General features: G+C 47.3%; 1 protein-coding gene across 1 annotated transcript in view; it reads left to right on the top strand.

The window, feature by feature from the left end:
* prom1a (prominin 1a) overlaps positions 1-21,057 on the top strand; it is a 34,937-nt gene extending 13,880 nt beyond the window's left edge. Inside the window, exons 4-27 of the mRNA XM_056601221.1 lie at positions 1-48; positions 139-202; positions 398-487; positions 2,304-2,533; positions 4,511-4,585; positions 5,335-5,398; positions 5,603-5,762; positions 6,236-6,388; positions 7,466-7,589; positions 7,930-8,033; positions 8,329-8,413; positions 9,008-9,154; positions 10,995-11,066; positions 11,276-11,368; positions 12,035-12,052; positions 12,275-12,328; positions 12,425-12,505; positions 12,581-12,649; positions 14,462-14,551; positions 14,984-15,099; positions 16,275-16,298; positions 18,572-18,652; positions 19,249-19,276; positions 19,940-21,057. The exon at positions 1-48 is cut by the window's left edge and continues 73 nt beyond it. Of these exons, the coding sequence (XP_056457196.1) occupies positions 1-48; positions 139-202; positions 398-487; positions 2,304-2,533; positions 4,511-4,585; positions 5,335-5,398; positions 5,603-5,762; positions 6,236-6,388; positions 7,466-7,589; positions 7,930-8,033; positions 8,329-8,413; positions 9,008-9,154; positions 10,995-11,066; positions 11,276-11,368; positions 12,035-12,052; positions 12,275-12,328; positions 12,425-12,505; positions 12,581-12,649; positions 14,462-14,551; positions 14,984-15,099; positions 16,275-16,298; positions 18,572-18,641 (2,031 nt within the window). The 3' untranslated portion in view covers positions 18,642-18,652; positions 19,249-19,276; positions 19,940-21,057. The remainder of the gene's footprint in view (positions 49-138; positions 203-397; positions 488-2,303; positions 2,534-4,510; positions 4,586-5,334; positions 5,399-5,602; positions 5,763-6,235; positions 6,389-7,465; positions 7,590-7,929; positions 8,034-8,328; positions 8,414-9,007; positions 9,155-10,994; positions 11,067-11,275; positions 11,369-12,034; positions 12,053-12,274; positions 12,329-12,424; positions 12,506-12,580; positions 12,650-14,461; positions 14,552-14,983; positions 15,100-16,274; positions 16,299-18,571; positions 18,653-19,248; positions 19,277-19,939) is intronic.
* The last annotated feature ends 3,852 nt before the right edge of the window (positions 21,058-24,909 follow it).

A 24,909-nucleotide genomic window follows, 5' to 3' on the forward strand; every position in this document is an offset into this window, starting at 1 on the left:
AACAGCAACATGAGGGACCTTCACACCTTCGTCAACGACACGCCCACGGTACCTGTCTGTCATTCGGCCGGCCTGTCTGTCTGTGTGTGTCTGTCTGTCCGTCTGTGGTTCCTCAACTAACTGGAATTTTTTTTTCAGCAAATTGACTTCCTGGTCTCTCAGTACTCGGCTGCGAAAGGAAAAGTTCTGTATGACCTCGACAGTAAGTTACACTGTACTATAAATACTATTTACTACAAGAGTACTCTGTCCTAGACACTTACATCTAATGTTACTTTACTCTCTAGTCTAGCCACTAAGATTTTAATGTAACTTTACTCTCTCTCGGCACTAAGATCTTAATGTCGCTTATCTCTGTTCTAGATGGTACATTCATCCTGTGACCTTGACTCTCCAGATATAGGTCCTCTACTTGGCGGAAGGATACACGGGCAGCTAGGGAAGGAGGTCCGGCCTGCCATGGACGGAGCGCTCAGTCTGGCTGGAGGTGAGTCCGCCTCCGCCGATCACAGGCACTGTTAGCTGAGCCGGGTCATATATTAATATAATTAACACATCTGTCCTGCTGTTTTTTATATGTTGGGTAATTATAAGTGAACGTGCGTTTAAACTGTTGACTGAACATGAAAAATGAACAAGCAGGGAGCCAGCATATTAGTCACTTAGTTCATGATTACCATGTACTGCTGAACATTTAAACTTGTATACCGCACGATGAAGGCACTGAAAGACATTCAGAAGAATCTTTGTATATTCTTTCTTTTTGTTTTTGTTCTAAAGTGAAAATCGAAAGAGCCCTAAAAGGTAACAACAGTCTGACCCCCGTGACCTTTAACCCTGTGACCTCTGACACTGTCGTGACCCCAGTTCCCATTTGCCTTCCTTGAACATTTGGACCGATCAGGGGACAGAATGCCGTCTTAATGCAACATTAAGACCGAGGTTCTCCGCTCGTCGTGATTCAGACTCGGATCACCAAATGGTTCTCACGTTTCTGTTCCTCATGTCGTTGGTTGTTCCACTCCATCCACATCTCAACTCTCACATTTAAGTCAGTTCTGATCAGTCAGTTCCGATAAGTCTGTTCAGGATGAGTCAGTTATGATAAGTCAATTATAATAAGTCAGTTCCCGATGAGTCAGTTCTGCTAAGGCAGTTCCGACGATTAGTCAGTTCCGAGCCGGAGATTGGACAAGAGGCTTGAGTGCTGAGATAGAGAATACAAGACACTGGGACCAGTACAAGACACTGGGACCAGTACAAGACACTGGGACTAGTACACGGCACTGGGACCAGTACACGGCACTGGGACCAGTACACGGCACTGGTACCAGTACACGACACTGGGACCAGGACACGGCACTAAGACCAAAATCCACGTGAACGCGCCTGCAGCGCAGCACGCCCGTGCCCGGCAGCTGGCACGGGCGTGCTGCGCTGCAAATCAAATCTTGCTGCCGGTTTTCTCGGCAGCAAGTGGTCCGGCAGCAAACCCGCTACATTCTCTACATTCACTTTGAATGGGATCGTGCCGCGCGGCATCTTTTCGCATCTTTTGGTGTGAACGCAGGGTAATTTGGATTGGCTTAAATATCCACCAATCAGGGCTGATTTTAACCATTAGTGACAGCACTCAGATATACAATCCAAGCTCTTCAATGTCTTCCCTCTCCTGCTTTACTCCTCATACTCATACTTTTTATAAATTTACACTCCTCAATGTGTTACCTCCTCCTCATGTTACCCAGATTTACATACATATGTGTGTGTGTGTGTGTGTGTGTGTGTGTGTGTGTGTGTGTGTGTGTGTGTGTGTGTGTGTGTGTGTGTGTGTGTGTGTGTGTGTGTGTGTGTGTGTTTGTGTGTGCGCATTTGTATTGAAACTGTTTACTTTAGACGAGAGCTAAAAGTTGATGGTTCACCGGTCGCTCTCTCTCTCTCTCTCTCTCTCTCTCTCTCTCTCTCTCTCTCTCTCTCTCTCTCTCTCTCTCTCTCTCTCTCTCTCTCTCTCTCTCTCTCTCTCTCTCTCTCTCTCTCTCTCTCTCTCTCTCTCTCTCTCTCTCTCTCTGTCTGTCTCTGTTTTTCACTCGCTCTGTTACACTTCTTTATTCTCTCTCTCTCTCTCTCTCTCTCTCTCTCTCTCTCTCTCTCTGTGTGTGTGTGTGTGTGTGTGTGTGTGTGTATATATATATATATATATATATATATATATATATATATATTTCACCTGTGTCTCTCTCTCTGCCTAACCTGTGTCTCTTTCTCTCCCTAACTTGAGTCTCCCTCTAACCTGTCTCCCCCAGCGATGCGAGAGACGAGGGAGGCTCTGGAGAATGCCAGTGTGTCTCTGGAGGTGCTCCAGGAGGGCAGCGGGAAGCTGGCCTTCAGCCTGAGTCTGATGAGGAGCAGTCTGAGGCGCAGCCTGGACGACCCGGCCTGCAGGGACCCCAAGAACCAGCCCACCTCCGCCCAGCTCTGCAGCGCCATCCAGAGCTCCCTCAGCCACCTCCACCTGCACGCCAACTACTCCAGGGTACGGCCGTCCAGAGGCCTTGTTCCTCTCGAGGTCCTTCATCTAGAGGTCCTTCATCTAGAGGCCTTGTTCCTCTAGAGGTCCTTCATCTAGAGGCCTTGTTCCTCTAGAGGTCCTTCATCTAGAGCTCCTTCATCTAGAGGCCTTGTTCCTCTAGAGCTTCTTCATCTAGAGCTCCTTCATCTAGAGGCCTTGTTCCTCTAGAGCTCCTTCATCTAGAGGCCTTGTTCCTCTAGAGCTCCTTCATCTAGGGCAGTGGTTCTCAACCTTTTTTGAGCAAACGCCCCCCTGACCTTACCCTGATCCTCCGGCGCCTAAAACGATGGTGCGGACGGATGTTGCGTTTGTGATGAGGTTGCAAACGCGATGAGGTAACTAACAACCCCACTCACACTCGTGTTATATTGCTTAAAGTTGTCAGTGCATTGTTTTCATTGATTTTGCGTTGGTCACTAATAGCAGTGAATGCCCTCTGAGTCGAGAGAGAGAGAGAGAGAGAGAGAGAGAGAGAGAGAGAGAGAGAGAGAGAGAGGCCAAGAAAGAAGAGGTGAGGAAGAAATGGTTGGATTGAACATTCATTCACCGTGACCGCGGTGCGGGCACTCCCGGCCGCCACGTCTCCCGTCGTGCCGCGGCACCCTGCGGCCCGGGCACGTGACCTCGGGCACCGTGACCTCGGGCACCGTGACCTTGGGCACTGCGACCACTCCCACGTCTCCCGCGACTCCCGCCATGCCCCGTGAACGAATGAATGAATGGCCCGGGAACCACGGCACCGCGGCCCGGGCAACTCGGACTCCACGAAAACAGATCGCACGCAGAGGCCTAATAAGGCCTATATATTTTGTATTTGAAATGCAACAGCCTTTTCGTGGAGACTACGCTCAGAGCAGCTGGAACTGAACAAGAGGAAGAAGGAAAACGGTCTATGAAACAAAATTTGATATTTTTTTCTTGCTATCGGCCATGTTTGATTGTGTTGTGTTGGTTATTGACCTGTTTATCAGCGTTACTATAGAGATCATGATGATAGCTGATGTAACAGGAGTCCGGGCGTGTGCAGGACCGAACCGCGCTGTATTACCGTGCATAGACAGTATAAAGTAGCTGAGATGGTAGAGGGGTTAGAAACCAATAAGTGAAAATAGGCTTTATATTTCAGGTAGCTTATTTTTTCACCAAAAAAAAAAAAAGATTTTTATTTTTTTTAAATCCTCCCCCCAAAAATAGAATCACGTTCCCAGTGCCCCCCTTGAGCTCCTTCATCTAGAGGCCTTGTTCCTCTAGAGGTCCGTCATCTAGAGCTTCTTCATCTAGATGCCTCGTTCCTCTAGAGGTCCTTCATCTAGAGCTCCTTCATCTAGATGCCTTGTTCCTATAGAGGTCCTTCATCTAGAGCTCCTTCATCTAGAGGCCTTGTTCCTCTAGATGTCCTGCATCTAGTGGTTGTTCATCTAGAGCTCCTTCATCTAGAGCTCCTTGTTCTTGAGGGCCTTCATCTTCTAGAGGTCCTGTGTTCTGATTCTGCTCTGGTTTCGGATGTTTAATCTGGTTCTGATCTGGTTTCAGATGGTTTAATCTGGTTCTGATCTGGTTTCAAGCTTCAACTTGTTTCATCTGGCTCTGAACTGGTTTCAGATATTTAATCTGGTTCTGATCTGGTTTCAGATGTTTAATCTGGTTCTGATCTGGTTTCAGCTTGCAAGTTTGAACCCTCAGCTGGAGAAGATGAACCAGTTTCTGCAGCCAGACTTGTGTACAGATGTTTGAATCTGGTTCTGATCTGGTTTCAGATGCTTTAATCGGGTTCTGATCTGGTTTCAACTGGTTTAATCTGGTTCTGATCTGTTTTCAGATGGTTTCATCTGGTACCGATCTGGTTTCAGATGTTCAATCTGGTTCTGAACTGTTTTCAGATGGTTTCATCTGGTACTGATCTGGTTTTAGATGTTTAATCTGGTTCTGATCTGGTTTCAGCTGGCAAGTGTGAACCCTCAGCTGGAGAAGATGAACCAGGTTCTGCAGACAGACTTGAGAGCCGTCATCCAGAGGGTGAGACAATACTACACTATAGTACTCTTGTACTTAATAATAATAATAATCTGACCCTGTAGTACTTTGATCCTATAGCACTCTGATATGATGGTACTCTGGTACTATCGTACTCTAAAACTGTAGTACTCTGATACTATAGTACTTTGGTACTCTGATACTATAGTACTCTGATACTATAGTACTTTGATACTATGGAACTTTGATAATATAGTACTCTAATACTCTGATACTATAGTACTCTGATATTCTGATACTATAGTACTTTGATGCTATGGAACTTTGATACTATAGTAATCTAATACTCTGAAACTATAGTACTCTAATACTATATTACTCTGATACTATAGAAATCTGATACTATAGTACTCTGGTACTCTGATACTATAGTACTCTGATACTATGGAGCTTTGATACTATAGTACTCTGATACTTATTAATCTAATACTCTCATACTATAGTGCTCTGATACTCTGATACTATAGTACTCTAGTGCTATTTGAATAGCACTCTATAGTACTTCGGTACTATATTACTCTAATTCTATAGTACTCTGGTACTAAATTACTTTAATACTATAGCACTCTGATACCCTGATACTATGCACTATACTGTTCTATTGTAGTACTCCTGTTGTAACATAATACTCTATTATTGTACTGGCAGTGTGGTGTAGTATTCTAATACTGGCAGTGTGTTGTAGTACTCTCATACTGAGATACTGTAGTAACCTGTCCTATGTGATGCAGGGCTACTCGTCTCTGAACAATACTCCTTCCATGGTGGTGGATCAGACCACGTCCGTGGTGGAGGGTGAGTTCAGCTACTACAGATTAACCCTAACCCCGAACCCTAACCCTGTAACCCTAACCGTAACCCTATAACCATAACCCCAACCCTAACCCTATAAGGGGTTAGGGTTGAGAGGGCTGAGAGGGCTGTAGTCTAATGCCCTCTAATGCCCCCTACGGGTGAGAGGGCAGTAGGTTCTGGTAACTGCCCTCTAATGCCCCCTAGGGGTGAGAGGGCTGTTGGACGGCATTGGCTCCAACATCAGCAGCTTCTCCAAGGGTTTCCCGGTCCGAAGCAGTCTGGCCAACTTCACCATCTTCATCAACCAGGCCCACTCGTCCATCGAGGACCACTACCCCCAGCTGGACCAGGCAGACTTCTACAGGTCGGTTCTTCATTGCTGGAGATTGATGGAGACTTTACAATATTTTATTTTGTAAGAGTGTAGACGCTAGAGATGCGCGGATCGGCTATTATTTCATCCGCAACCTCATCACAAACGCAACATCCGTCCGCACCAACGTTTTTTAACCATTTTCAAAACCGCACCCGCCCGCCATCCACCGGTTGTATCTAGCCTACTATATAGGCTAATGCCTATTGCACATTATTTTTTCCCCAAAACTTGCCTGCTTGCCTTGCAAATCAAAGTTTTCTGACAATTTTTCTTATCTTCTTTCCTAGCCGTGGAATTTATTGAACTAGAAGTTTAACTTGTTCAACCTATAGTCATCTTGCGCTGCCATTGCCAAATGTCACTTCTGAGTCAAATCACTCCATAATCTCTTAAAATCCTTATTCCACGAGTGGTAGGCTACAATGGCGGGCTGTTTTAAAATATATCTGATATCGAAACAGGTGGGCTGGCTGCATCGCGCTGTGCTGCATGCTGGTCCTGGTCCTGGCCTTCAACTACCTGGGCCTGCTGTGTGGAACGCTGGGCTACGACAAACACGCCTCGCCCACCACCCGGGGCTGCATCTCCAACACCGGGGGCACCCTGCTCATGGCGTGAGTCACGACCCCCGACCCACGACCCATGACCCTGCCCTGACCCCACCTGCTCCTTCATGACCTGGATATCGTTTCACTGTAAGCTTCGGACAAAAGGGTCAGAGTGAGCCCAATTAGATAGGGTTAGTTAGTTAGAGTTAGCTGAATCAGATAGGGTTAGTTAGTTAGAGTTAGCTGAATTGGATAGGGTTAGTTAGTTAGAGTTGGCTGAATTAGATAGGGTTAGTTGGTTAGAGTTAGCTTAATTAGATAGGGTTAGTTAGTTAGAGTTAGCTTAATTAGATAGGGTTAGTTAGTTAGTTAGAGTTAGCTGAATTGGATAGGGTTAGATGGTTAGAGTTGGCTGAATTAGAAAGAGTTAGTTAGTTAGAGTTAGCTGAATTGAAAAGGGTTAGTTAGAGTAACCTGAATTAGATAGGGTTAGTTAGTTAGAGTTAGCTTAATTAGATAGGGTTAGTTAGTTAGTTAGTTAGTTAGTTAGTTAGTTAGTTAGAGTTAGCTGAATTGGATAGGGTTAGTTAGTAAGTTAGCGTTAGCTGAATTGGATAGGGTTAGTTAGAGTTAGCTGAATTAGATAGGGTTAGTTAGTTAGAGTTAGCTGAATTAGATAGGGTTAGTTAGTTAGAGTTAGCTGAATTAGATAGTGTTAGTTAGTTAGAGTTAGCTGGATTAGATAGCGTTAGCTAGAGTTAGCTGAATTAGATAGGGTCAGATAGTTAGAGTTGGCTGAATTAGGTAGGGTTAGTTAGTTCAATTAGCTGGATTAGATAGGGTTAGTTAGTTAGTTAGAGTTAGCTGAATTAGATAGGGTTAGTTAGTTAGAGTTGGCTGAATTAGATAGGGTTAGTTAGTTAGAGTTGGCTGGATTAGATAGGGTTAGTTAGTTAGTTAGTTAGAGTTGGCTGAATTAGATAGGGTTAGTTAGTTAGTTAGTTAGAGTTGGCTGAATTAGATAGGGTTAGTTAGTTAGCTGAGTTAGATCCTGGTTCCATCCTGGTTCCCCCCTTGGTGTCAGACCCAGCTAGCGTTCAGACCCAGCATGGCGGCGTGGTGATAAGGCGCTCCTCTCTCCAGGGGGGTGGGCTTCAGCTTCCTGTTCTCCTGGCTGCTCATGGGGGTCGTCACCGCTGCCTTCCTGGTTGGGGGGAACCTGGAGAAGCTGCTCTGTGAGCCCTACCACAGCAAGGAGCTCTTCAAGGTGTGTAGCAGCTCACCCCGCCTCCCCTGGTCGGACCCCCCCTGGTCTAACCTCAGGGGGGGTCTGAGGGGGTCTGGGGGGGTGTCTGGGGGGTAGGGTCTGGGGGGTCTGGGGGGTAGGGGTCTGGGGGGTAGGGTCTGAGGGGTCTGGGGGGGTCTGGGGGGTCTAGGGGTAGGGGTCTGGGGGGGTCTGGGGGGTAGGGTCTGAGGGGTCTGGGGGGGTCTGGGGGGTAGGGTCTGAGTGGTCTGGGGGGTAGGGTCTGGGGGGTCTAGGGGGTAGGGTCTGGGGGGTCTAGGGGTAGGGTCTTGGTGCAGCAGGTCTGACCTGTTGTGGTCCTCAGCTCCTGGACACGCCCCACATGGTGGACCCCCAGTGGAGGAACTTCATCCCCGGGTTCCTGTACAACGACTCGGACCTGGACCTCACCGTGGAGAACCTGTACAGGTAGGAGGACCGCCGACCCCGCCCCCCCCGACCATCCCGACCCCCAAGACCCCCCAGACCCCCAAGACCCCCAAGACCACCCCGACCCCCAAGACCCCCAAGACCACCCAGACCACGGCTCAGGAGCTAATGCTAAGTGCGTGTGTGCGTGCGGTATGTGGTGTATGGTGTGTGTTTGTGTGTGTGGTGTGTGTGTGTGTGCGGTGTGTGGTGTGTGTGGTGTGTGTATGTGTGCGGTGTGTGTGTGTGTGTGTGCGGTCTGTGTGTGTGTGTGCGGTGTGTGTGTGCGTTGCAGTAACTGTAAGGAGAACAGGGGTATCTACTCCGCCGGGCGTCTGGATAAGATCTTCAACATCACAGCGTTCCTCAACACAACCCTGGTCAGTCTCCTCCACCCTTCACTGACCGCCCCCACCCTCACCCCCACCCACAGCCCCCACCCATAGCCTCCACCCGCAGCCCCCACCCACAGCCTCCACCCGCAGCCCCCACCCACAGCCCCCACCCACAGCCTCCACCCGCAGCCCCCACCCACAGCCCCCACCCACAGCCCCCACCCACAGCCCCCACCCACAGCCTCCACCCGCAGCCCCCACCCACAGCCCCCACCCACAGCCCCCACCCACAGCCTCCACCCACAGCCCCCACCCACAGCCTCCACCCACAGCCCCCCACCTACGGCGACATCAATCAATGCAATAAGAATCACAATATAGATTTAGACAAACAAATGTTGCTTCACAATATTACAAGAAGTAACCGATGAACGTTAATAAGATTAATCAGATCCTTAATGTTCCAATTTTCACTATTAAAATCTATCTGTATTATTTATCAGACAACGCTACTGTGCAATACAGTCTACCTCAGCTGCTATTGTGTGTGTGTGTGTGTGTGTGTGTGTGTGTGTGTGTGTGTGTGTGTGTGTGTGTGTGTGTGTGTGTGTGTGTGTGTGTGTGTGTGTGTGTGTGTAGTTCACCAGGGAGGTGGTGTCGGTGCTGGAGGGGATCCGTCTGGACCTGGGTGGGGTGGAGCTGCTGCAGGCGGAGGGGCGGCAGAACCTTCTGGACTTCTCTGAGTCCGGCCTGTCAGAGATCAACTACGCCCAATACCTGGAGGAGGTACCCACACACACACACACACACACACACACACAGACACACACACAAACACCCTCTCTCTCTCTCTCTCTCTCTCTCTCTCTCTCTCTCTCGCTCACTCACTCACTCACTCACTCACTCACTCACTCACTCACTCACTCACTCACTCACTCACTCACTCACTCACTCACTCACTCACTCACTCACTCACTCACTCACTCACTCACTCACTCACTCACTCACTCACTCACTCACTCACTCACTCACTCACTCACTCACTCACTCACTCACTCACTCACTCAGGTACTTTACTGTGTGGAATACTTTAGCGCGTTTCTTGCATCTCATAACCTTTGTCATTATTATATTGTTTATATTGTCAATACAAGTTGTGTCGTATATTCTGTGTGTGTGTGTGTGTGTTTTTATGTATAGTGTTTCATATAGTGTCGAGTTTTCATTGACCAGCGCGTAATGACGGTACTCGTTTTTAATACATGTGGATTCAGTCTTGTATTCCAGTTGTGTATTCATTCAACATTATGTATTCCTAGCTTTTATACTACCAAAATTAAAAAAGTACTGCTTGTGCTCTATCATATATTTGTACTTTTATGTTTATCATATATTTCCTATCAACATATATTTAAATCTTTTCAACATGTAGAGCTAATTTCTGCGACAGCCCTAAACACAACTCTAACTTTCCATTAATCTAAATCCTGGTTGCTATGGCAAGTGATCGAGTACAGTGACAGTCATCATCCACGACTTGACTTTCGTGGGTGCGGATAAACGTTTCTATGGTAATGGCGAGCTCCACCAATCATAGACGGCTTTACACACTTAAGGATTTATTGGATTTACGTGTTTTTCTAAAAACTAGAAGTTCCCGTCTTTAACTTCTTTAGCTTTTACAGGAGCATATACCATATATTCAGAATATAACGGTTTGTGGTAGGGGTACTTTGGATGGTTACGTCATTAAGGCTTTTAATCAAAACCTATATGGAGAAAATGAATGGGAGTTTTACTTACAGAACCACAGTGTTGCACACTATTGGGTTGTGGTCTAGTGTCTCTTAGGTAAATAAAGGCGTGGTCTTGTGTCTCTTAGGTGATTAGAGGCGTGGTCTAGTGTCTGTTGAGTGAATTAAGGCGTGGTCTAGTGTCTGTTGGGTGAATAAAGGCGTGGTGTTGTGTCTCCCAGGTGAATTAAGGCGTGGTCTTGTGTCTCCCAGGTGAATAAAGGCGTGGTCTTGTGTCTCCCAGGTGATTAGAGGCGTGGTGTTGTGTCTCTTAGGTAAATAAAGGCGTGGTCTAGTATCTCTCAGGTGAATAAAGGCGTGGTCTTGTGTCTCCCAGGTGAAAAAAGGCGTGGTCTTGTGTCTCTTAAGTGAATAAATGTGTGGTCTAGAGTCTCTTAGATGAAATAAGGAGTAGTCTTGTGTCTCCCAGGTGAATAAAGGCGTGGTCTAGTGTCTGTTAGGTGAATTAAGGCGTGGTCTTGTGTCTCCCAGGTGAATAAAGGCGTGGTCTTGTGTCTCCCAGGTGAATAAAGGCGTGGTCTTGTGTCTCCCAGGTGAATAAAGGCGTGGTCTTGTGTCTCCCAGGTGAATAAACGCGTGGTCTTGTGTCTCCCAGGTGAATTAAGGCGTGGTCTAGTGTCTGTTAGGTGAATTAAGGCGTGGTCTTGTGTCTCCCAGGTGATTAGAGGCGTGGTGTTGTGTCTCTTAGGTAAACAAAGGCGTGGTCTAGTATCTCTTAGGTGAATAAAGGCGTGGTCTTGTGTCTCCCAGGTGAATAAAGGCGTGGTCTTGGGTCTCCCAGGTGAATTAAGGCGTGGTCTTGTGTCTCCCAGGTGAATAAAGGTGTGACGGTGGAGGACCTGCTGACCTTCACCAGCCAGCTGGAGGCCCAGACGGACCTCATGGTAACACGGCCCCCATCTCATCTCTACCTCAACATGCTGCCTTATATGTTGTTATGTAAAACCTGTAAACATGTTGCGCGTGTGTGTGTGTGTGTGTGTGCGTGTGTGTGTGTGTGTGTGTGTGCGTGTGCGTGTGCGTGTGCGTGTGCGTGCGTGCGTGCGTGCGTGCGTGCGCGCGCGCGTGTGTGTGTGTGTGTGTGTGTGTGCAGCCCGAGGGGCCCCTCCAGACCGCTCTGAAGGGCCACACCAGCACCCTGAGACAGATCCACAGCCAGCAGGTGGTGCCACTGGAGCAGGCCATGGTAGGCCTGTCTGTCTGTCTGTCTCTGTCTGTCCGTCTTTCTCTCTCTCTGTCCGTATCTCTCTCTGTCTGTCTGTCTGTCTGTCTGTCTCTCTCTCTCTATCTGTCTCTGTCTGTCCGTCTGTCTGTCTGTCTGTCTCTCACTCTATCTATCTGTATCTCTGTCTGTCTGTCTGTCTGTCTGTCTGTCTGTCTCTCTATCTGTGTCTCTGTCCGTCCATATTTCTCTCTCTCTGTCCGTATCTCTGTCTGTCTGTCTGTCTGTTTGTATTTCTGTCTGTCTGTCTGTCTGTCTGTCTGTCTGTCTGTCTGTCTGTCTGTCTGTCTGTCTGTCTGTCTGTCTGTCTGTCTCTCTGTCTCTCTCTCTCTCTGTCTGTCTGCCTGTCTCTGTCTGTATGTCGGTTTCTCTCTGTCTGTCTCTCTGTCTGTCTCTCTCTGTCTGTCTGTCTCTCTTTGTCTGTATGTCTGTTTTTCTCTGTCTGTCTCTCGGCCCCTGGTCAAAAGTCTAGGGGTCCTCCTGTAGACCTCTGAGGGGTCCAGGGGTCAGAAGATGAAAATCAATGTTCCATTACCGTTTACAGTTAGTTAGCTATGGATTAGCTATCTGAGGCTCCAGTTACCCATGATGCACTGCGACTGAGTCTGTTGTTTTTCTTTCTTCATGCAGAAATATGTGAGAGCCAGGGTAAGCGGCCATGTTGAACACGTGTGTGTGTGTGTGTGTGTGTGTGTGTGTGTGTGTGTGTGTGTGTGTGTGTGTGTGTGTGTGTGTGTGTGTGTGTGTGTGTGTGTGTGTGTGTGTGTGTGTGTGTGTGTGTGTGTGTGTGTGAGGTGTAACACATTTCGTAGAGTTGTTTTCTGTCTGTTTTGGCTTGGTGACCTTTGACCTTCTGATCTTCTTCATCAGAGTGCGTTGAACCAGAGTATGAGGTTCCTGGAGCGAACGGCCTCCGACCTGCCAGTAAGTACTCTAACCTTTGACCTCTGACCTTCACACCCCCTTTGACCTTTAACATCTAAACCAGTGGACCAGACCAGATGATGTCTTGTTTTACAGAACAAAGTTTTGGCCGTTTTAAACGCCCTGGATGAAGCCCAATACCTAATCTCCAAGAATGCAACACAACTGACCAGTCAGGTAAACAACCAGATCCTCTTCCTCCCCCTGCCCTCGCATTCGTTCAGCTGAATGTTGACCTCCCTCCCCCCACAGGAGACAAAGCTGTACAAGGACGTCATCGTTGGCTACTTCCAGCAGTACATTGACTGGGTGAAGAGCTCGGTAAGTCTCTAAATGATTTCCCAGTGCGGCATCTTGACTGGTTCACCTGTGGAATAGTTTCCCAGTGTGGCATCGTGACTGGTTCACTGGTGGAATAGTTTCCCAGTGCGCAATCATGACTGGTTCACTGGTGGAATAGTTTCCAAGTGTGGCATCGTGACTGGTTCACTGGTGGAATAGTTTCCCAGTGCGCAATCATGACTGGTTCACTGGAGGAATAGTTTCCCAGTGTGGCATCATGACTGTTTGACTGGTTGAATAGTTTCCCAGTGTGGCATCATGGTGGTTTGACTGCTTGAATAGTTTCCCAGTGTGGCATCCTGACTGGTTGACTGGTTGAATAGTGTGGCATCGTGTATCAAACCTCCATGTGACTCAAACCAGATGGGAGGTTTGTGTTCTGAGGAGCGTTTTTCATCCAGGTTTAAACAGAGCGGACAGAGATGTGTTTGACACTATAATTATGCTGTACTCTATACCTATACTATACTCTATACTCTATAACTATACTATACCTCTATATCTATACTATACTCTATACTCTATAACTATACTATACTCTACCTATACTGTACTCTATACTTTATAACTATAATATACTCTATACCTATACAATACTCTATAACTATACTATACTCTATAACTATTCTATACTCTAGTCTATAGTATAGAGCATAGTATAGTTATAGAGTATAGTATAGTTATAGAGTATAGTTAAAGGGTATAGAGTCTATGCCCTTTAACTATACCCTATAACTATACTATACTCTATAACTATACTATAATCTATACTCTATAACTATACTATACTCTGTAACTATACTATAATCTATACTCTATGCTATACTCTATAACTACTAATATACTCTATAACTATACTATAATCAATTCTCTATGCTATACTCTATAACTACTATACTCTATTACTATACTATACTCTATAACGATACTGTACTCTATAACTATACTATACTCTATAGCAGGGATGGGCAACTGGCGGCCCGCGGGCCGCATGCGGCCCGCATCCTCACTCAGTGCGGCCCGCATCCTCACTCAGTCAGGCCCGCACATAATAAAAAAAAAATAATAATAAAATAAAAAAATGAAAAAAATAATAATAATAATTGATCTAGTTACAGAAAACTCGGTCAAGAACGATGAGAAGAATTCATAGAATTCGAAGGCAAACCCATGCGTCTAGTTTGCTTAGAAGCGATATCAGTCATTAAAGATATCCACTTCAGTCGCCACTACAACTACTACAACTGCTTGTTGGGTTTGAGTTCATTGAGTTGTTGCACTTAATGTTGGGCCACTGTTTTTCAGTTTTTTGACTTCATTGAATGATGATGTATGTGAGCCTTTTGCACTGATAAAAATACTGACCATTCATGTGGCTGTTTGAGCATGGAAAACATGAAATGAATGTATGTTGGTTCAATTAACATACCGTACATAGGTTATGATTCTGGATGATTTTTTAGGTAGTGGCCATCCCCAAAATGCACCAGAATACAGGAAATCATATCTACCAAATTCAAAATTGTGTAGCTTCTCTCAGCTCACGTTTAGTTGAAGTGTGCAGTCATGTGGCCCTCCGATGGTTATGATGAAATCATGAAAGTTGCCCATCCCTGCTCTATAGATATACTATAACTCAACTATACTCTATAACTATACTATACTCTATAATGTGTTCTCCAAGCAGACATTTTGTTTCATCTCCAGAACTAGAGCCCTACTGGTTCTGTAGTGGGCCTGTAGTGGGCCTGCTCCCTGGTTTGATGATGTCATTACCTGTTTCCTGTCCAGCTGGCATTGGAGGTGGCGACCTGTAAGCCCCTGAGCAACATGGTGGACACTGCCCACATCCTCACCTGCAACTTCCTGCTGGACGCCATGGTAACGCACCGTGTTTCTGTATGGATGCGTGTGTGTGGGTGCGTGTGTGTGGGTGTGTTTTTAGTGCCTGGTTGGTGGTGAGATGTGGTTGTGTGTAACTGAGCTTAGTGGGGTCTTGTCTCATGGTGGTCTCATGGTGGTCTCATGGTGGTCTGGTCTCATGTGGTCTCATGGTGGTCTTGTCTCATGTGGTCTCATGGTGGTCTGGTCTCATGTGGTCTCATGGTGGTCTGGTCTCACGGTGGTCTCATGGTGTTGGTTCTGTGTGGTTCTAAGCTGTGTTTGGTCTCTTCTGTGTTGGTACCGTGGTTCTAAGCTGTGTTTGGTCTCTTTTGTGTTGGTTCCGTGGTTCTAAGCTGTGTTCGGTCTCTTCTGTGTTGGTTCCGTGGTTCTAAGCTGTGTTCAGTCTCTTTTGTGTTGGTTCTTCAACAGAACACGTTCTGGATGGGTCTGGGCTGCAGCACGCTGTTCCTCCTGCCCAGCATCGTCCTCGCCGTGAAGCTCGCCAAGTTCTACCGCCGCATGGAAACAGAGGACGTCTACGACGAGTGAGTCTCTGACCGCTGCTCAGGGCTGAACACATGAAGAACATGGAGAACCTGGGGAACATTAGGAACATCAGGAACATCAGGAACACAGGGAACATTAGGAACCTGAGGAACATCAGGAACATCAGGAACACAGGGAACACAGGGAACATTAGGAACATTAGGAACATCAGGAACATGAGGAACATCAGGAACATCAGGAAAATTAGGAACATCAGGAACACAGGGAACATTAGGAACATTAAGAACATCAGGAACACAGGGAACATTAGGAACATTAGGAACATCAGGAACACAGGGAACATTAGGAACATCAGGAACATTAGGAACATCAGGAACATCAGGAACATTAGGAACATGAGGATCATGAGGAAAATTAGGAACATTGGGAACATTAGGAACATTAGGAACATGAGGAACATGAAGAACCTGGAGAACATGAGGAAAATTAGGAACCTGGGGAACATTAGATACACGGGGAACGCCTGAAGATCTAGGGTTCCTCCTTCAAACTGAAGTTGAGCTGAAGTTGAGATGTTTTGTGGGTTCCTGTTAACGTGTGAATCTGTCCTCCCTCCTTCCCGCAGCTCCTCTGTCTCTGGAACCTGGCACTTTACTCTCTGATATGATAACCATTCCTACAGGTCCCTCCTCCCCCCCCCCCCTTAAGCACTCGGCACTTTAAGAGGAGCTGCTTTAGTCTGGCCTCCAGCAGGCGTCCACAACGCTTTACTGAAGCCCTGCTCTGCTGCGTGGGGGGGGGGGGGGCAGGAAGGGGCGGGGCAGTGCAGTGTGGTGTGGGGAGGGGATGGGCGGGGGGGTGGGGGGGGGCAGGGAGGGGCGGTTTAGGAAGGGGAGGGGCAGGGAGGGGGGGTTGGGAGGGGCAGGGAGGGGCAGGCCGGGGAGGGTCATGGAGGGTCAGGGATGGGCAGGGAGGGGCAGGGAGGGGCAGGATGGGGCAGGGAGGGGCAGGGAGGGGCAGGATGGGGCAGGGAGGGGCAGGATGGGGCAGGGAGGGGCAGGATGGGGCAGGGAGGGGCAGGGAGGGGCAGGATGGGGCAGGGAGGGGCAGGGAGGGGCAGGATGGGGCAGGGAGGGCGGGGCGGGAGGGGGCGGCAGGGCATTTGTTTACATGAGCCTGGGGTTTACTTCTGTTTTGTATTTTGTCTTCGTAGCAATGACACAATCCCCATGAATACGTAAGAGTTATTTTACCCAGAATTCCTTTCCCCTGTCTTTGTTGTTCTGTGTCCTTTTCCTGCCTTTAATCTCCTGCTTTTCGATAGTTGAACTGGATTCAGTATTTGTACTGGTTTCACTGGTGGTTTCATTGGTTTAACTTGGGTGCTGGTGGAGGTCTGTGAAGCTGTGGGTGCTGGGGTCTCCTGGGGTCTTCAGACGTGTCCCTCCTCAGATCCACCTGACCAGCGTTACCAGTGTAGTGTTCAGATCCCCCTGACCAGCGTTCCCAGTGTAGTGTTCAGATCCCCCTGACCAGCGTTCCCAGTGTAGTGTTCAGATGCCCCTGACCAGCGTTCCCAGTGTAGTGTTCAGATCCCCCTGACCAGCGTTCCCAGTGTAGTGTTCAGTTCCCCCTGACCAGCGTTCCCAGTGTAGTTTTCAGGCCACTCTGTCCTTCAGTAGAAGAACCTTTCTGTTCAGTACTGACGGAGGCCTGCAGGGGGCGCTCTACATGTTGTGTGTTTGTCGCGTTAGTAATGGTTATCATAGAGGGGTTGTAATGGTTACCATAGTGGTTTAATGGTTATCATAGAGATATTGTAATGGTTACCATAATGGTGTAATGGTTATCATAGAGGGGTTGTAATGGTTACCATAATGGTGTAATGGTAGTAATGGTTATCACAGAGAGGTTGGCCCGGCAGTGCTGAGACCGCCTCACAGGTAAAACTCAGACTGGATTCTGTCGCATGAAGGCATGAAGGCACGAAGGCATGTTCCCCCTAGTGGACAGACCGTTACAAATGAAGGCATGTTCCCCCTAGTGGACAGACCGTTACACATGAAGGCATGTTCCCCCTAGTGGACAGACTGTTACACATGAAGGCATGCTCCCCCTAGTGGACAGGCTGTTACACATGAAGGCATGCTCCCACTAGTGGACAGACTGTTACACATGAAGGCGTGTTCCCCCTAGTGGACAGACCGCTACACACCACATACACACAAGCATGAACACACACGGTTTAGTTCCGACAATCTCGGTTTCCTTCCGACAATCTCTCTCTCTCTCTCTCTCTCTCTCTCTCTCTCTCTCTCTCTCTCTCTCTCTCTCTCTCTCTCTCTCTCTCTCTGGTAAAGCGAGAATTGTGTTGACTGCTCTTCCTGTCTCTCGTTTAGAGTCGCCCAATCAGATCAACATATCAAACCCCCGCTCAACATACACCTGGTCATTTTAGTGAAGGACAGGCAAGCATGCCCCGCCCCCTGTGTGATATGGCCATGCCCACTGCCTCATGACTCCGCCCACTACCGCATGACTCCCGCCTTCTAACCACGTGTTTACTGCATGCTCCGTCCGTGTATTGGTTGCTTGTTCCTGATTGGCTGTTTCAGTGTACAGACAGAGAGCACCACGTTATGAACGGCTTTGTTTAAAACATTAATATTAACAGGAACAAAAATGTCCTACTGGTACATCGCCGCGTCAATGAGCACCTCCGTTTTGGTTAGTGCTCCTGTACTTCTGCTGGTTTATGAAGTGAGCAGCCATGTTCTTTTGGCCGCTGTTATGTGGAGTTGCGTTAAGTTGCTCATGCATCCTCTCAAAATGGAGGCCAACAGAACCTAAGGCGTGCTGATAGGTGGAGGGCCTGTAGACCAGGAGCTCTGATAGGCTGAGGGCCTGTAGACCAGGAGCTCTGATAGGCTGAGGGCCTGTAGACCAGGAGCTCTGATATGCTGAGGGCTGTAGACCAGGAGCTGAAGCGCTCCATCGTGTTCTGGTCCTCAGCGTGTTGCTCTCTGATGCTGGCCCTGGCTGACCTATGAGGAGCCTCAAGGCACAACCTGTGATGACCTTGTGTGTGTGTGTGTGTGTGTGTGTGTGTGTGTGTGTGTGTGTGTGTGTGTGTGTGTGTGTGTGTGTGTGTGTGTGTGTGTGTGTGTGTGTGTGTGTGTGTGTGTGTGTGTGTACTCTGTGTATGTGTACTCTATGTGTACTCCATGTTTGCGTATGTGTGTACTCTGTGTGTGTGTGTGTGTGTGTGTGTGTGTGTGTGTGTGTGTGTGTGTGTGTGTGTGTGTGTGTGTGTGTGTGTGCGTGTGTACTCTGTGTGTGTGTGTGCGTGTGTACTCTGTGTGTGTGTGTGTGCGTGTGTGTGTGTGTCTACTCTATGTGTGTGTGTGTGTGTGTGTGTACTCTGTGTGTGTGTGTGTGTGTGTGTGTGTGTGTGTGTGTGTGTGTGTGTGTGTGTGTGTGTGTGTGTGTGTGTACGTGTGTGTGTGTTAGTGTTCCCACCTATGACACTATGACCAGGTTTCCCCGGGCCTCCGCCCCCCCGAGCTACATCGACTGGTGACGGAGAGAAAGGTACTCCATTTCCCACAATCCACCGGGCCTCGTCTCACCTCCTCCACGCCGCCATCACACTTCACTTCCTCCATTCTTTCAGCTTCCCTTCTGGTTCGTCTGATGCCATGACGACCGCCTCTCGTCTGCCAAGCTGTTGTTCGTCTTTCTCTTTGGGGACAAAACCTTCTGACGATTCAGCGTTCACACGCTCGCATGTTGGTCACCACAGCCCGCCTCCTCCTCTGTCCCCCCGCCTGTTATAAATAAAGTTTGTTCAAATCAGATGTCTTCAAGAGTAACTAAAGAGCAAGCTTCAGCCCTGACCCTCTGGAAACCCTGGAAACAAGCTGAGCCATCAGCAGGAGGGATGCTATTGGCTCTTTTAAGCATACTAAAATATAATATATAGAGAGATGTTGCATGTTTAAATACTTAATGTACATTAATCACTTCCTTCTTCCCATTTCACTAATGCATCACTTCCTTCTTCCTGTTTCACCAATGCATCACTTCCTTCTGCCTGTTTCGCTATTGCATCACTTCCTTCTCCCTGTTCGCTAATGCATCGCTTCCTTCTTCCTGTATCTCTAATGCATCACTTCCTTTCCGTCCAGTGGCCCGGCAGGGTGGAGCTAAACAATGGTGAGTCTGCTCTCATTTATTCTCCTTTGGCCAACATGAGAGGACCCCAGCTAGGTCCCTCCCTAGAAGCTAGGACCCTCCCTAGCATCCTAAGGGGCACCAGCTAGGACCCTCCCTAGCATCCTAAGGGGCACCAGCTAGGACCCTCCCTAGCATCCTAAGGGGCACCAGCTAGGACCCTCCCTAGCATCCTAAGGGACACCAGCTAGGACCCTCCCTAGCATCCTAAGGGGCACCAGCTAGGACCCTGCCTAGGAGCTAGGACTCTCCCTAGCATCCTAAGGGGCACCAGCTAGGACCCTCCCTAGAAGCTAGGACCCTCCCTAGCATCCTAAGGGGCACCAGCTAGGACCCTGCCTAGAAGCTAGGACTCTCCCTAGCATCCTGAGGGGCACCAGCTAGGACCCTCCCTAGAAGCTAGGACCCTCCCTAGCATCCTAAGGGGCACCAGCTAGGACCCTCCCTTGAAGCTAGCACCCTCCCCAGCACCCTTTGTAAATAACTACTACTGTATCCAAACTCTGAAAGTCCTAACACATGAACGGTTGCAAGAGCTTGAAACAATGAAGGAAACAGGAAATTAAAAACCCATGATCACCACATATAGAACAGATCCAAAGTTATATTCACCCTGAACTAAAACCCACCGTCCTCGTAAACTAGGTCTACCACAGGAGAATACCACGGGAAGTCTCTGCTCCCTCCTCCAATCAACAATCACAAAACATAATCAATGAAAGACCAGCAAAGCCCCCCGACCCACTCTCCAGCCAGGGATCTCTCTCACCACGCCTGGAGCCTCCAGGGTCTCTCCTAGAGCCTCCAGGTTCTCTCCAGAACCCTCCAGGATCTTCCTTTTTTCTAGTTTTTCATTCTTTTTTGACCTTTTGAAAAGGTCAAGGGAAGGTCACAGTGAACTGTGAGGAGTTGTGACCTTTCACCCCGGCTCCGGACCTAGTTGCTCCTCATGTCTGGTGCTAGACCCTCCCAAAGTTCTTCCTGTTTCCTGTTTCCTGTTTCCAGTTTTGCGGACAAACGATGGGATCGCTGCCACCGACGACCTACCAGTCTGTAATACTCAGAATACTAACTCATGGTTTCATCCCAGTGAAGCTCAAAGAAACCCTTCTTTGTTCAAGTCTCAATGTTTACAACCTTCTGTGGGCACCAGAAGTCTCCTGCTGGTAGTGAATTTCAAACAAAGCGTGACTTTAAAACTTGTGTTGGAGCATGGCCGACGTCCGCATGCTGCCTTTAGTTTATTATTCGATTCTTTAACCACACTTGAGGATATTGTGTTAAGATGACTAACTCTAAACATATCAGTTTTGCTTTTGTAGTGCTCACTGAAGTGAGCAATTTGCTTCTTTTTAAGTACACTACTATTTTTATCATAGCCTACAGATCAACTCTTAAATCTATGGTATGCCGGGCTAGATTTAAAAGGTATCAAACCAAAACAAAGTCTCACCCCTCCCTGCAGCCCTCCCTCCAAAGCCACTCCCCCTAATCACATGACTTGCTCGCTAGTGTAGCCACAGGTCTGCTAGCCCTGTGGAAGACTCCTGTCATGGTTTACTAGCTAGCTAGCTATAGCCACAGCACTGAGAGCATGGGCAGACAGCTTGCAGGTGTCCGGATAAGAAGGTAGACAGACAGGCGAATCACAGCTCTGTGCAGCCACAGATATCAGATTTGTTTTTGTTTTTGTCAGAGCATTTGATTTACTGATTGCTGAAAATGTCAATAAAAATGACAAAAATATCCTTCCGAAATAAATTGCCTACCCTAGTTTTAGTTGCATTTTCTATTTTCTTTTTCCTGCGGTGGATGTTCAGTGTGTCTGAAAATGCAGAAGAAGTGAATGTTTTTAGAACATGCTCCCTGTTCAACGTTGCTTAGGCTACCATGCGACCACCTCCTCCTCACTGGAGAGGAGGAGGTGAAATATTGGTTAGGGTAATGGTTAGCCCGGTAGATGGTAAGGGTTAGGGTAAGGGTAAGCCTGGTAGATTAGTTAGGGTTAGGGGAAGGGTTAGCCCAGTAGATTGGTTAGGGGAAGGGTTAGCCCGGTAGATTGGTAAGGGTTAGCCCGGTAGATTGGTTAGGGTTAGGGTAAGGGTTAGCTTGGTAGATTTGTTAGGGTTAGGAGAAGGGTTAGCCTGGTAGATTGGTTAGGGTAAGGGTTAGTCCTAGCCAGCAGATGATGGAGCCTAGGTTACAGACACCTCTAGTCCCAGCTCCTGATATTTATCATTTCATTGTGATATGGGACCAATGAAAACATGTATCAAAATCAAATGGATTTTATGGAGGGAACAAACATTTAGAAAAATCAACTATTGTGTTTTCTGGACTTGGTATCCCGGATCCGGATACAAGTTGTGTCAGGTGAGAGACGGAGCTGACAGGTGAGATGGAGCTGACCGGTAAGAGATGGAGCTGACAGGGGAGAGATGAAGCTGACAGGTAAGAGATGGCGCTGACAGGTGAAGACGGAGCCGGCAGGTGTGACAGAGCTGACAGGTGAAGACGGAGCTGACCGTCAGGTGAGAGACGGAACGGGGGGAGACCCAGGAGGTGTGTGAGCGGGCTCCGATGATGTCGCTGGTTCATATGTTTGAGTGACAGCTGTACAGATCGTGAATGAACGTTCAAAATCAGCCAAATTCCCAGTGGTATTATTATTTTCCGTAAATGTCCTCAACATACCGGGCTCGAGGAGCAGGAGGTGATTGCAATTACATTTAGGGTATTTAGCAGACGCTTTTATCCAAAGTGACTTACATCGGTTAATACACACATTGACACACCGACGGCAGAGTCAACCATGCAAGGCAACAGCCAGCTCGTCAGGAGCAGTTAGGGTTAAGTATCTTGCTCAGGGACACATCAACGCTAGCTAGGAGGAGCTGGGGATCGAACTAGACAACTGCTCTACCTCCTGAGCTAAGCCGAGGTGATGAACCGTGTGTTGATGTGTTGTTGAGGAGATTCATTTTTAGAGCAGAGCTAACTTTATTGCATCGAGACTAACCCTAACCCTAGCATGAGACACCATTTAAATTTTTTATTCTTTTAAAAAAAACCTTGTTCTTTTTTTTGTACTTTATTCTCAGATGCTGTATTTTCATATTATGCATGTATATAGTATAGGCTCCCGTATATAGTATAGGATCCCGCCCCCTCAACGGGGGCGGGATCACCCCCTGGGGGGCGTTCGCCCAACCTATAGGGGGGTGCTGGAAACGTGAATATTTTTTTCATTTTTTGGGGGGGACTATAAACTTTCACGGTTTTCTATTTTTTGGGGGAAAAAATAGACTACCTGAAAATAAATAGCCTATTTTCATTTATTGGTTTCTAACCCCTCTACCGTCTCAGCTACTTTTTACTGTCTATGCGCAGTGTAACAGTGGTCATACAGCGTGGTTCGGTCCTGCACACGCCCAGACTCCTGTTACATCAGCTATCGTCATGATCTCTATAGCAGGGGCGATTCTAGGTTCTGACTTTTGGGGGGGCTCAACCCCAGGAAGCCACAGGTGTATATGAGGTATATAAAGTCCTGTCCAAGATTTTTTTATTACACAACCTTTATTTTATTAGTTACTATGCTGTTGTATGTCTAAGCCAAAAGCTGGCAATGTCAGCTAAATAATGCAGTTCTGAACCACTAAAGTGATGAAAGGAAAAAATACTAATTGGATGAAGGAATAATAAATGGATGTGAACTGTAATAACAAATTTGAGGTATATTAAATTTCCTTTGTGTAAGTTTCACTCAGAAATGACCATATTTCCCCCTATTGTTTTTATTTACACAGTTACTGAAACACATTGGTACAACATGTACGAGATTAATAATATGAGAAACATACCACTATTTCGGGAGCAATAAGCTACCTTTTATAAGCTGAGGGCGTTTTCATGAGTCTCATAGTATTAGAACATGTTGTACTTGTTGATCAGCTCACGTTGTTATGGCAATGAATGTGTCCTCAGCTGATAAAATAATGCCAGCGTTTTTTTTCAACTGAAAATTAGCACCCATATCAACTTTTTCTGCTCCTTGCACCTTATCATGCTTATAATGCTACGCAGCATTACAAGCCCCTGCCGACTAAAACATGAAGCAATTCAAGAGGAGGCATAGATAGAATCGCCTTGTGGTCAACTGTCATTTAATGGTCATCTGACAGATTATGTCAAGGTTTTAAAATGATTATTATTATTATTAGCTGGAAATCGTGGATTTTCTGATAAAGACTAGCAAGCCTTTTTGACATACAAAACAGCAGAAACTATGTTAAGTGTGCTTAACATAGTACAAGGGCTTGAGCCCTTACATACAAGGGCTTGAGCCCACCCAAAAAAGTTCTAGCTTCGCCACTGCTCTATCGATAAACATAACCGAAGTTTACTGGTTAACAATTTAATAACCAACACAACACAATCAAACATGGTCGATAGCCAGAAAGAAATAACAAATTTTGTTTCAGCCCTTTTTCCTCCTTCCTCTTGCTGTTGTTCAGTTACAGCTGCTCTGAGCGTAGTCACCTCGAAAAGGCTGTTGCATTTCAAATACAAAATACATAGGCCTAATTAGGCCTCTGGGCGCGATCTGTATTCGCGGTGCCCTCGTTGCCCAGGCCGCGGTGCCCAGGCCTTGGTTCCCGGGCTGCGGTGCCCGCGTTGCCCTGGCCGCAGTGCCCACGGTTCCCGGTTCGTTCGTTCACGGGGCATGGCGGGAGTCCCCGGGTCACGGTGAATGAATGTTCAATTCTCTCTCTCTCTCTCTCTCTCTCTCTCTCTCTCTCTCTCTCACTCACTCACTCACTCACTCACTCACTCACTCACTCTCTCTCTCTCTCTCTCTCTCTCTCTCTCTCTCTCTCTCTCTCTCTCTCTCTCTCTCTCTCTCTCTCTCTCTCTCTCTCTCTCTCTCTCTCTCTCTCTCTCTCTCTCTCTCTCTCTCTCTCTCTCTCTCTCTCTTTCGAAGTTTAATTGGGTTTAATTCATTGCTATATAGTGACCACCGCAAAAGCAATGAAAAACGATGCAATGACACCTTTAAGCAATATAACACAAGTGTGAGTGGGGTTGTTAGTTTATTTATTTATTTTTATGTGTGTGGGGGGGGGGGGGGCGCCAGAGTATCAGGGTAAGGTCAGGGGGGCGTTTGCTCAAACCACCCAGAACCACTGGGTGAACGCAGACTACATCCTGACTATATTGGCCAACACTCAACAGGTTCTTCATTGTGCAGACAACAGCACTCACCTATTGTTCTTCTCAGGCTTTCTTCTTTATATATTTATTGCTCTCAAACTTTGGGACCCTACTCCTTCCACAATGTTTTACCTAGAGATTAAATTCCACTTTTAAAATGTTCAGAATAGCTTGGAATCTAATAAATGAATAATTAAATTATTTTTTTGTCAGTATTTAGTTCACTAGGTAGCAGTATTTAGTCGACTAGGTATTTGGTCCACTAGGGGGCAGTATTTAGTCCACCAGGTGGCAGTATTTAGTCGTCTTGGTATTTTGTCCACTAGATGGCAGTATTTAGTCCACTAGGTATTTCGTCCACTAGGTGGCAGTATTTAGTCCACTAGATGGCAGTAGTTGGT

The sequence above is a fragment of the Gadus chalcogrammus genome, chromosome 10 (genome assembly GCF_026213295.1).
Source record: "Gadus chalcogrammus isolate NIFS_2021 chromosome 10, NIFS_Gcha_1.0, whole genome shotgun sequence".
NCBI classification, from domain to species: Eukaryota; Metazoa; Chordata; class Actinopteri; order Gadiformes; family Gadidae; genus Gadus; species Gadus chalcogrammus.